Below are 11,577 nucleotides of genomic sequence, written 5' to 3' on the forward strand. Positions count from 1 at the left end.
GCAAGGTTGTTGTAACCCTGTTTGTGCCATCCCATTTTTGCTAGCAGCAACATTAGGGGCTCAACTTTACAGCCAGAACAAAAAAGGAGGCAGAAGCATTTCTAATGCTGTGTGAAACACAGATGAATACTAGGTTCTTGTTTTATCTCCTGCAACAGCATTTCAGACCCATCTTTCACTATGATGTGGCATCTGCTTTTTAAGCAAGTCTACTTTAATTACTGCAAAGCCTTATAAAGCAAGAAAAATAAATAAAATAAGCTCCTTGGATAATCCAAGGGGTTTGTTTGTTTTTAAGCAACTAAGGCATTGAATAAATGGAACGATCAAATGAAGCCAGCTAGCTGAAGGAGTAAGAAACAACTAAGTGCACAAGTACCAGCTGGGAAGAAAAAGCCACCTATGCAAGAAGAGTAGAAAGGAGAAGCCAGAGATTAAAGCAAGTGCACTGTTGATTCTTCAGTCCCACACAAGAGCGGCAGCATGCGATACTGAGTTACACTATAGAAGAGCAAGGCAGATGTTTTCCACTGTGCCCACAGGGCTTATCAGAAAAAAAAAAAAATTACACAGCAGAATAGGCAGTGTGGTTTTGGGGTTTTCCTCCCCCAAAAAAAATTGAGAGTAAAAAGGTACAAAAAAAAAAAAGAGATCACAGAAAACAAGATTTTTGAGATGACGGAGGAAAACCAGCTATAAAGAATTAGAAGCCACTTTCTGACGTGTTTTTGTACAGAAAAAGGAAGCACTTCATTAACAGAGAGGGAAAAATAGCTGTCACACAAAGCTGCAGAAGAATTCACTTAGGTTATGAGCAAAATGCAATAGCCAAGAACTGAGGATGTGGGTTCAGTGCTACTTGAAGTATTAAACAATAAAGCTGCCACCTTCATTCTGGAAGAACCACCTCGTTTCCCTCACAAAGTAGGAAAACAGACTCTTGTTTTCAGTATCTAATTGTTACGCACAGCATTACCAGGCATACCACCCTGATTTGTTTCCCACCACTCCCCCTGCAAAAATTATTTTCTAGAACAAAAAGTCACAAGCAAGTTTCGGACAAAATATATATATTTTTAAAAATCTTTACAATAAGTCAGGAAACATAGGAGCTTGCATACAGTTTATTATAATAACCAGTTCTCAGCTCCCTACAGTTCAGATAATCCTGGTGACAGTGTTTACAACTTCTACTTTTTGCTTTCACAACTTTAAAGCAAACAATACATTTGAGTGTATTTTACTCTGTGCAAATAAGACAACTTTTGGAATCCTTCAGAAGAAATATCCAAGATTCTGTTTGCAGAGGTCCTTTGTTTCTCAAAGATGATTTATGAGAGTTCTTGTTTTAAGATAAAGTGCTCCTGTCCAGCAGAACCCAAAGGCCTTCAAGAGTTCAGAGAGTAAGTTTAGCTCAGATTAAAAAATAATTGGTCATACAAATTCCAGCTTCCCATGTCCGCTGTACATTCCCCAGTGGACTAGCGAAAGAATTTTATCATTGCTGAGGTCTGAATGTCTCATTTTATCACAGGTCATGCAGCAGTTCTCGTGACCAGTCACAGGCACCATGCATTCCAAGTCCAATTTTGCCACCTGCCCTTTTTTCGAATGATGTCCATGAAAACTATAGTGCAAACGGGAGAGCATTTGCTGTCGTTGATCCTGCAGTCTCTTATTTTCACTCCTGAGCATCCGCAAGGCCAGCATGATAAGGAGCACCAAGATTAGCCCACCAGCTATAGGAACAGCTATTACAGCTGCCCTGAACCATAACTCTTTTGAAGAGGTCAATTCCTGCACCTTGGTGATGAGATTCCTGCTGCTGTCATGTTGATATCTGCTCCCTTGTCCTGCAAAGGGGAAAGACGTGAAGCTTATTTCAGTATAACAACTGGTTTACATATAAGCAACTCTCTTAAATGCCACACTGATGAGTTTAAGAAGCCCCAGCTACGCACTCTGCAGTATCTACAGAAAATACTTCTACAAAGAAAGAGATGAGTTTAAGGCCATTTATAACACAGGATTTCTTACCCTGACAGCTGATTTAACTAGGAATGCTACTGCCATTGTTTCTTAGAAGCAATGTCAAGTTGGCAAGGCAGACCTCCAGTATTAACATAAACAAAAAAGCTACTCAGCTGAGATGCTCCCCTGCACCCAGCCATCCTCTTCTCCCTCTGGTGTCTCTACTTACATTAACAACTAAAATCAATAGCAGACATACAAGATTTTGACTGTCACCAGCCTGATGGCCAGAAAAGAGATTTCACTGAAGCTTCCTTGCCCTACCTGAAGTATCGCCCCTGGAAGGAGACAAAACATCATGTAGTCCTCTGTAATTGCACATATCTTCATGACAGCATTCTAATGTAGACACAGCGGTGGTGCCAGAGTGGTTCTGTGCTTGTTTGGCTTGGCAGATATCAGCTGTGCTTGCAATAGAGTCCAAGCAGCCATGAGTAAGAGGGGAATGTGTGTTCTGAGGATCAAGCAGTCTGGAGAAGCAGGCGCTAAGCTCAGATTTGCACATATAGCCGGTTGCAACACAGTGTGCAGCATCACAGTAGCATCTGATTTCACCTAGAAAATAAAAATTGTGCAAGAACAGTAAGAATTTGGTCCTTTAAGGACACCTCACTAGGTACTCCTATTAGCCACAAGAATTGCACAACCAAATTCCGTGCCAGTTTCGGGATACTCCTCTAGACTCTAAATCCATGAAGGCAGGGGTTATCTCCTTCCCATCACTATGCAGTGCCTACCTCGTTGTAACCTCAACCCCTGCAAATGCCTTGGGGCACTTGTTTTAATTACTAGTACTACAGTCCTTTGAATTAAAGCAAGAACATTTCACTAAAACAGAGGCTGGGGGAGGGTGCACGAGGAAGGTCACAGTGGCTCCCCCCCCAGCCCCCCAAGGTAAATAACTAACAAGACCATTTTATAGCAACTTCCACTCGCTGTCAGCAATTGCATTAAACCACATTTAAAATGAAATCTCAGCTTTAAAAGCAATACACACCTTTGTCCTATAAGGAAATCACATCTATGTCTTAAACCATTACTACAGGAACAGCATTTTCTTTTTATAAAGGTAATGCTTCTTCTAATTGGGCATAAGCAGGCAACAAAATACTGGGTTTAAGTATTTGTTTGACAAACAAATAAAAATCATAACTGCTGAATTGTTTATTACCTCTCAATACTGTGCCAAAATTTAAAAGGTTTAACTAACACCTTATAAAGCTATTAGCTAGAACCATTACCATCTAAGTCTCCCAGTTAGGAAGCTTTTTACTGTGTGAAACTGGGCAAATATTTGTAATTTCTCCAGAAAGAGAGAAATTCTTTAAGTAGCCATTCATGAAAAAAGGCGCTTTTTTTGTCAGTATTCTAAAACTGAAATAGTGCAGTTTATAATTAATCTGTTAGCCAGACTCAATGTCTCTCAACTCAAATGTAAAGCTATTAAACGGGGTGAAATTACGAGGCTAGAAGCTCCCCCTTGCCCCTCCCCAGTTTTGCATGCAGTCCAACATGTGGTCAAAAGGGGAAACACTTAGACTGAAAATCCTCTACCGGCTCTATGAAAAATCTCTCAGGAAACCTCAAAAATTCTTGAAGGAAGCGATAAAAAAAAGAGTTCCCTTCATAAAACTCTTCATTTTGTGCTCTCCAAACTGCTCTGGTATGAATTATACACGTCCTGTGCTGTAGGGAAGAGTTACTCTTTCTAGGCAAGTTGCAACTCAAACATAACTCAACGCACCATCAATACAAGGAGGAAGCCAGATTTTGGAGCCATCCTTAGAAGACTGAACTTAAAACTACTTCTAATATGCCTGGTGTGCTTGTCATCATAGCAGCACCGAGGCTTCCAAAGTCAACTGAGCTGTCAGCTGTCTTCCTTCTACAGCCTGCACTCCAGGCAACATACAGGCTGCCCTGCTGCCACCCCTTCTTACGCTGCTTCCTCCCATCCCGTGCCTAAAAAAGTATTCTGACAGATGTTAAAAAAAAAAAAATAATAATAGCAACCAAGTTAGCTTCCCTTCTTCAGCCTACCTTAATACTTTTCCCAAAATGCTACTGCGGGCTCCAGGCCTTGAAGTTCCCGCTGCTCTTTAATAACTCAGCTTAATAGAAGCCAAATGATGGAGTGTCTCACTGTCTCCAGTCCAATTCCCTTGGCCTTTCAGGCCAAGTAACCTAATTTCTGGTGAATTCACACACATTGTCACCCAGCACGCTATGGAAAAAAGACTCAATCATTTTCTAAGCATTCTCTGTGAGGTCCTCCCTCTAGACTCTCTGAAAAAAAAAATTTCATAATTTTCTCACTGTGCGAGAGTTAAAAATAAGATGCAAAGCAGGAACAGCACCAGAGCTGACAGTGCTTTCGTGAGGCTCAGCACAGCACGGGAGGAAAATGAAACAATGCACACACTTCCATTTTAACTGTTTATACAACCCCGCTCAAAATGCTACATTTTATTGCCCTAAGACAATTTTATAAACAAAATCTGACAGGCCAGCCATCAGGTTAATTCAACTGCTTTTTAATTAAAGCCACGTTTTCGGTGAAACAGAATGAACTTTGTATTACTGTATTAAAACAGTATTTCTGTCAATTCATAGTTTCTCCCTGCGCCACGCAAAAGGCCAGAAAGGGTATTTAGTGTTTTGAAACAGTGAACAATGCCCTTCTGTTCCCTTCTCTTTCTTGTTACTGTATGTAGCTATTAAAGAAAAATGTCTGCTTTTAGTCAAGATGGCTACAGGAGAGACTGCAGGCTCCTCTTAAAGCTTTTGAAGTCCACGGCAGCCAGCAGTCTGTGATCCCCTAATTATATCATTATCAGGCACATAGTTTCAGTATCTGCGACTTCACATCACTCAGTCACTCCCTGTTCTGCCCGCTTTGATGGGGCCAGCGGGCTCCCCCCTTCACGCTGCAAGGGCTGTTATTTGGGGTTAATTACAGCCTGCCTCCCCAAATAAATAAATACCGCCGCGCACCGCCACGACTCGCCCTCCAGCCTCCCCCTCCGCGGCACGGCGATTACCGGCAGCCGGGGGCTCGCCTCTGCCCCGGGAGGGCCGCTCCCCGGGCGAGAGGGGACAGAGCAAAGCTCGCCCGGGCACCCACCGACACCGGCGGCCGAGTGGGACGGGACGGGCGCAGCCCGCAACAAGGGCTCGGCGAGGGGCTCCCGAGACCCGCTTCCGCCGGCCTGGCCGGGGTAGGGGAGCAGCAGCACCGGACGCGCCGCGCTAACACCGCCGCCGCCTGAACGGCTCCCCAGGGACCGGCTTCCCACAGACCCCTCCGGTCGCCCCGCCGTGGCCTCACCTCTGGTGAGCAGGACGGCCATGGCGCAGAGCTCCAGTTGCAGCCAGATGAAGATGTAGCTGGAATGGCGATCCATTTACCCGCCGCCGCTCGCCACAGCCCGCAGCGCAGGCACGGCCCAGACGCCGCCCCCCGCCCCTCCGATGCGCCGAGGAGCCGCTCGCCCGCGGGCAAGAGCCGTTGCGCGGCCACCGCTGCGACGGGCAGGGGGGGAACGGGCGCGGGTCTCCGCCTTCCCCTCTGCTGCGCCCCCTGAAGCAGCAGCAGCAGCAGCCGCGGCGACAACAACCCCGCAGCCCGCCACAAGCTGCCTCACTGACACGGCAGCGCTGCCGCCCGCCCGGTAAATACCGCCAGCCGCGGGCGGGTACGCCACGCCCCCCGCCACGCCCTGCCACGTCCCATTGGCTGCTCTGCTCGGAGGCGGGCGGGGCGCGCCGCGGGCAGGTCTGGTCCGCCCCGCCCCCTCCGCCCCCGCCTCGCCTCCCCCCTCCCCGGCGGCGGCAGCGGCGGCGCGCTTGGCCCCGCGGCGCCACGGGAGCTCCCGCCCGCGGCGCCCCCGGGCGGCGGCGGCTCCGGCTGCGGCGGCGGCGGGGCCGGCCGGGCGGGCGGTATCCCGGCGTAATTCAATGGTGGGCACTAAGTGCAGGTCCCGGGGCTCCGCCGAGAGAGAGAGCGAGCGCGGGCGGCACGGAGCGTTCGTTTCGGGGCTCGCCGAGGGCAGGAGGGCGAGCTCGGCGGAGATCCCTCCAAATAATCCGCGTACGGAGGCGGCAGCGCCGAGTTTCGCGAGGAAACGGGACGGCTCCGGCGGCAAGCTCGGCGGGGCCGCGTTTAATGAATGAACGGTGCTGCAAAGCCCTGGCTCCGTGATGAAAGGCAGAGCCAAAATGGAGGGGGGCTCAGAGCCGCCCCGGCTCCGGGCGCTGCCGCCAGCCCTTCCCCTGCTTCTCTGCTCCTGGCGCTCGGGGCCGTACGAGGGTGCAAAGGTGTTGCAGCACCCAGGGTGCCAGAAGCTTCACTGCACCCCGCATTTGTTGTTCCTTTTTTTTTTTTTTTTTCCCAAGGTTATGAAAAACCCGGGTTTGGGCTTGATGGCAGTGCAGGGCTAACAGCAGCTGGGCGGAAACCAGGGAGCGGCTGTGGGCTCCAAGCCACCGGGCCCATGCCGGCCTCATGGCCTGGGATGCTCCTGCAGCGCAGGGGGCTTCTGTGCCTCCCACTTGGCTCCCAGGGGTCTTCCACGCTGCTGTCACATCCATGCAGCAGCAGCAGGCCTGTGGGCAGAGCCGTTGGCAAAGACACCCCACCGTAACTGTAACCTTCCGAGGTTTCCTTCCGAAAAAGGGGTGTTGGGAGTGGAAGCCGAAGGTGATGTTCCACCACTGGCCTCTGACACAGCTCCTGTGAGTCGTGTTTGGCTTGGGCCGTTTTCTGTCATGTGTCGTCCCTGAAAACAATGTGCCCCCTAGTTAAAATTTCTTTGCTAACTTAGTTTTCTCCTTTCTTTTCTCATTACATTTTATAAGCCTTGATTTCTACAGCATTTTCACACCGACTGTTTCCCATTTATGGGCAAAATGCTTCAAATATTTGGGTAAACAGCTGTTGGATGAAGTGTAGATAATAAGTGAACAGCAAAAAAAATACTTCAGAATTTTAATTTGAAATGTTTTGTGAGTCTTTAAAGTCGTTTTCAGTTCAGGACATAATACCTTGGGACAGAGACATTCCTCCCCTGAAAGGGAAAGGAGGAAATATGAAATCTGAGATTGAGATAACCCCAGTTTACTTTGGCAGCGAGGAACAGACTGGAGCTCGAGCTAATTAGTGCTGATGCCATCACACGTTATAATGGTTTTACTTAGAGTCTTGCGATTTGCATATGTATAAGATAGATACAGCACGGCAGCCTTTGCGCTTATGTTATACACGTTTGAACTCCACCACAAAGTAATTTTCTAATTCTTGTTTCTGTTTAGAAATTACCAAAACAGCGAGATCAGCCAAGCCATATCTCCCACTCTGGCACCAGCTATCAGACACTCATTTGCAAACATACGAAAATACCATTCGTTATAACTCAGAACCATTACAGCAACATGTGCAATTCTGTTTCTTCTGTTCCTACCACTGGTGACAGGCGCATTTACCAGATCTCATTTGTTGCATGCGATACCGACAGACTGGAAATGGCTTTTATTCGCGGAGCCGCATTACTGCACTAAGTAACATGAGAGACTCCCTGAGTATTATAAACATCCTGGCCGAGGGAGCACGGACAGACTAACCAGACGGCAATGTGCTTGAGATCAGTTTTGAGCAGCAAATTTCATTGACAGCTGTCAAGTTTGAATTGTGAGCTACAATTTACTGTAAAAAATTGCTAATTCTGTATTCTACGGGTGTGCTTGAACTGCCACAAGTAACGGAGGGGCAGCAGGGATCGCTCCCCAGCCTTGGTTCCCCCCAAAACAACTAATTTGAAGACCATTTTGGGAACCTATGGATGAAACCAGGGTGTCAGGAGGGCTTGACTGACTTGCCGTGCCTCCTCACTCCCTGGTCCTTTGCTCAGGGAGCTGTGCAAGGATTGCGTGAGGTCCTCTGACAGACCATAACGTAAACAAAGTAATTCAGCTTCTGCAGCGCTAATTTGCTTTTGTTTTAGAGGCAAGAGCAAACAGGGCCAGATTGGCCTGTATAAAAGGGACAGGAGACAGACCCAGCACAAAGCAATAATAACAACGTGTTCTGCAACCAGAAGGAATGTGGGATAATGACTACAAGGAACCATCAAGGAAAGCGTCAGGAGCCCGAGGCCGCATGACGCGTCTCCAGCAGCCATGGGAGAGCAGCCTGGAGCCTCCACTTGAAGGGATTTACGCAGCCCCAGCGAGCACAGGGCTGCTCCCTCCCACCAGATACAGGGAAGCCCTTTGAAACCAACAAGAATCAAGGACCTGTTTGCAAAATCAGCCTCTGGGCACCTCAGGGAAAGGGATTGCTTTGGGAACCTTCTCACAGGAGCACGTTCCCCTCTGCGTCAGCTCAAAACTGTGTCACAGATGCAAAATTTTATCTTTAAGAAGGTGAAATTCCCAACCAAAAGAAGAGATCCCTCCAAGGGGGCTTTGCAGGCAACTCAGATGCTGGTTTGGTTCTTTTACTTTATTTCGCAAGCCGCTAGCTGAAGTGCCCAGTTTCTGCCTGGAGGACTTAAGAACTGATGAGTCCTTCTTAAAGACTAATTCAGACAAGCATCCAAGTCCAGACCAGGACTTCTCCTATCAGGCAAGCAGCTGCTCAGCATAGGGCCTGCTTTCCCCTACAATCACATTCAAGAAAAGGCTCACTGTTTTCCACCAGCAGCACATGAGCAGTGCAGCCCTACAAGAGCCTCCCTCCCAGTGTCAGCTGGTGAAATCCTTCTGATGAAATCCCAAACTGCATCCTCCACGTTCTCCAGAAGCTCCATGTGCTTGAGAGCCCCAGCACAGGCACGACAGGATGACTGGCATGAGGGGTTTAGGTCTTTCCTAGATTAAGGAGGAAAATAAGACAAGCTGAGACAGAGGCTGACCTGGCAGCACTTTCTGAGTACATTTCTTTGAATAAGAGAAAAGACCCTCTCTGGCTCTGGGAGGGTGGAAAAGAAAAAAAAATCAACGTCCTCCCTTTGTATGGCTTCTTTCATATATTCCCTTTCTCTTTTTCACATGAATTGGCGTCAGCACCTGTCGCTGCTGCTCCTGCCTACTGCGTATGTGCCACCAGCAGCAGCGTGCCTGCGGAACTGTCTAAACGGAGTCGAATCCTCACAGGTGCCCCTGATGTAAGCAACTAGCCCTAGAAAAAATGGTTTGCAATGAGAAGTGAGTCCTTCATCTGGCAGCTTTGAACATTATCACAAATTCCTCACCCTTCTATAAATTTCCCTGGCATGCTGGCAACTATGTTTGGATGTAACCCTTCAGTCTACCTCTAACAACCACCATGTTAACGCAGTATTCTCTGCCTGTTTGAACCCTTCCACCAACCTCCTTCCCCATCAAAAAAAAAAAAAATTAGGCCAAAGAAATGGATAACGACTGCCGTTCGGAAATCCATCCAAGTTCACCTCTATAGTCAAGGCACCACAGCAGCCCAGTCCTGGGGAAGCCCGCATTCCTTGGGGAGCTGAGGATTTGCGTGCTGCTGGATGTGCACGCCGGTGTTTGTGGGTACTGCCACGCAAGGTGCTGATTTCACCAGCAAGGAAAGGTCAGTACTGCGACACTGCGGCCATTTCAAACTGGTGTCAAAAGCAACGTTCATGCACCATACCCATTCTCTTTTGCACCTTGCAATTATGGTTCAGCTGGGAATTTCTCATGTGAAATGATACGAAGTTAAAAGCATTGAGACTGTTTAAAGCGTCTTTGGAGCAGTATTAATCACAGTAGTATGGGTTTTGTTACCTGCTCAACACCAGCCAACATACAACTCTCTTTTCCCAGCTATTTTGCCAGCATTTTAGATATGATACACACAAGCTAATTCTACTGAATTGCCTTTATTTATGCTGATTATTGCCTTTAAAAAAATAATTGAGGCTTAAGCTATGCTTAACGTAAAGCCCAGGGGGCAGGGAACATAATTTGACTCTGCAATTTTTTTGGCTTCCCACTTCTGGGGCTGGCCATGGATTTATTGAACCAAGTAGCCATTTCGGGAGCGAAGACTACACAGAACCAAAGCCTGGCTCCTTCCCCAGCCTCTCCCAGTGACTCCAGTGACAGCCAGGCCACCGGGCTGGTTCCCGCAGGTGAAGAACTCCCAGGGAGCTTTGTCCCCCATGGCTGGGGCAGTTCAGAGGGGTGAATGGAGGCCTGCACTCTACACCCCTGTTCACTTTCGGCAGCAATTAGCACGTCCCCAGTGAAACTCGGTTACCTGCAAACTGGAGAAGGAGAGCTGCGTTGCGGAGATGCTCAGTGATACCTGCTGGCATAAAATAAATAGGAAACAAGGCCAGCGGCTGCTTAGCAGCATCCACCCCTCCATGCGCATGTGGTCTGTCATCCAGGTAGCACCAATCTGCATCCCCTCCAGACACGGGACACGATAAAGAGACACTTGTAAAGGAGCCCAGAAAGTGAAGCATTTCCTGCCGTTGCTCACCAGTTTACTTTTTTCCATTTAAAACTAATCCTCCCCCCGCTCTCCCAAAGGAGCCGCACTCCCACTCCTCCCAATCAATAGGACGATTTGCATTTATCCTCCCGGAGGCACCGCTCCTAGGACCGGGGCCAGAGCGACCCAATCGATGGGGGGAAGCTGGAGCAAGGCTGGCAAAGAAGCAGCAGCGAGATTCCCCCCCAGGGAGAAATGCAAAACACTGGAGAGAGGCAACAATTATTGTAATTGAAGGTAATGAGGCCGAGGCGCCAGCTCCAGCCCTGCTTAACATCATTCAATACCAAGTGAGACAGAGGAAGGAGCCGGCCCGCACCCAGCCCTGCCCGCCCTCCCCCCCGCGCGGGTGCCCGCGGGACGGGGCTGTCTCCTGCGCGGATGCGTTTGTTGGGGGGGCGGGGGGGGGTCACTCCGCATCGGACTGGCTTTGGGGCGGCGGGGTCCTCCTTTTCCTTTCCGCGGGAGCCTCCCGCGTCAGGGGCATCCCCGCCGTGTTCCTCCTCGCTCTGCGCTGCAGGTCACGGGCCGAGCCCGAATCAGGGGACAAACGTTGTCCGGTTCCGTGGCGGGACAGCACTTCCAGCCCCAACCCCTTAAAGGTCTTTAAAGAAGCAGGAGGTCAGCAGGCCGCCAGCACCGTGACGGGTTTGTTGAAGGAATTTTTCACAGTGAGGGCGGTGGAACAGTGGCACAGGTTGCCCAGAGAGGCGGTTGATGCCCCATCCCTGGAAACGTTCAAGGCCAGGTTGGATGGGGCTCTGAGCAACCTGATCTGGCTGGAGATGGTCCTGCTCCTTGCAGGGGGGTTGGACCGGATGGGCCTTAAAGGTCCCCTCGCACCCGAACCCCTCTGACCCCCCCGCCGCGGCTGCACCCCCACGGGCCGGGCGGGCGGCGGCAGCCCCGCCCCGCGGGCTCGCGGCGGGCGCGCGTGCCCTCTGCCGGCAGAGCCGGACGCGGCAGGGAGGCGCCGGGCCCGCTCGTGCAGGCGGCCCCGCGACGGGCCCGCGGCAAAGGCGGGGCCCGGAGGTGCCAGGCAG

The 11,577-nt window shown here is 49.8% G+C and overlaps 1 protein-coding gene across 1 annotated transcript; it reads right to left on the minus strand.

Annotated features, from left to right (window-relative positions):
• Positions 1 to 1,106: 1,106 nt before the first annotated feature.
• BAMBI (BMP and activin membrane bound inhibitor) lies at positions 1,107 to 5,604 on the minus strand. Its single transcript, XM_086741578.1, has 3 exons — positions 5,360 to 5,604; positions 2,296 to 2,586; positions 1,107 to 1,853 (listed from the first exon to the last, which is right to left on the minus strand). Exons 1-3 carry the CDS (start codon positions 5,433 to 5,435, stop codon positions 1,435 to 1,437), a joined length of 786 nt encoding a protein of 261 aa, XP_086597704.1. The 5' UTR covers positions 5,436 to 5,604; the 3' UTR covers positions 1,107 to 1,434.
• Positions 5,605 to 11,577: the final 5,973 nt, after the last annotated feature.

This window comes from Chlamydotis macqueenii, chromosome 2 (genome assembly GCF_036417535.1).
Source record: "Chlamydotis macqueenii isolate bChlMac1 chromosome 2, bChlMac1.mat, whole genome shotgun sequence".
Classification (NCBI taxonomy): Eukaryota; Metazoa; Chordata; class Aves; order Otidiformes; family Otididae; genus Chlamydotis; species Chlamydotis macqueenii.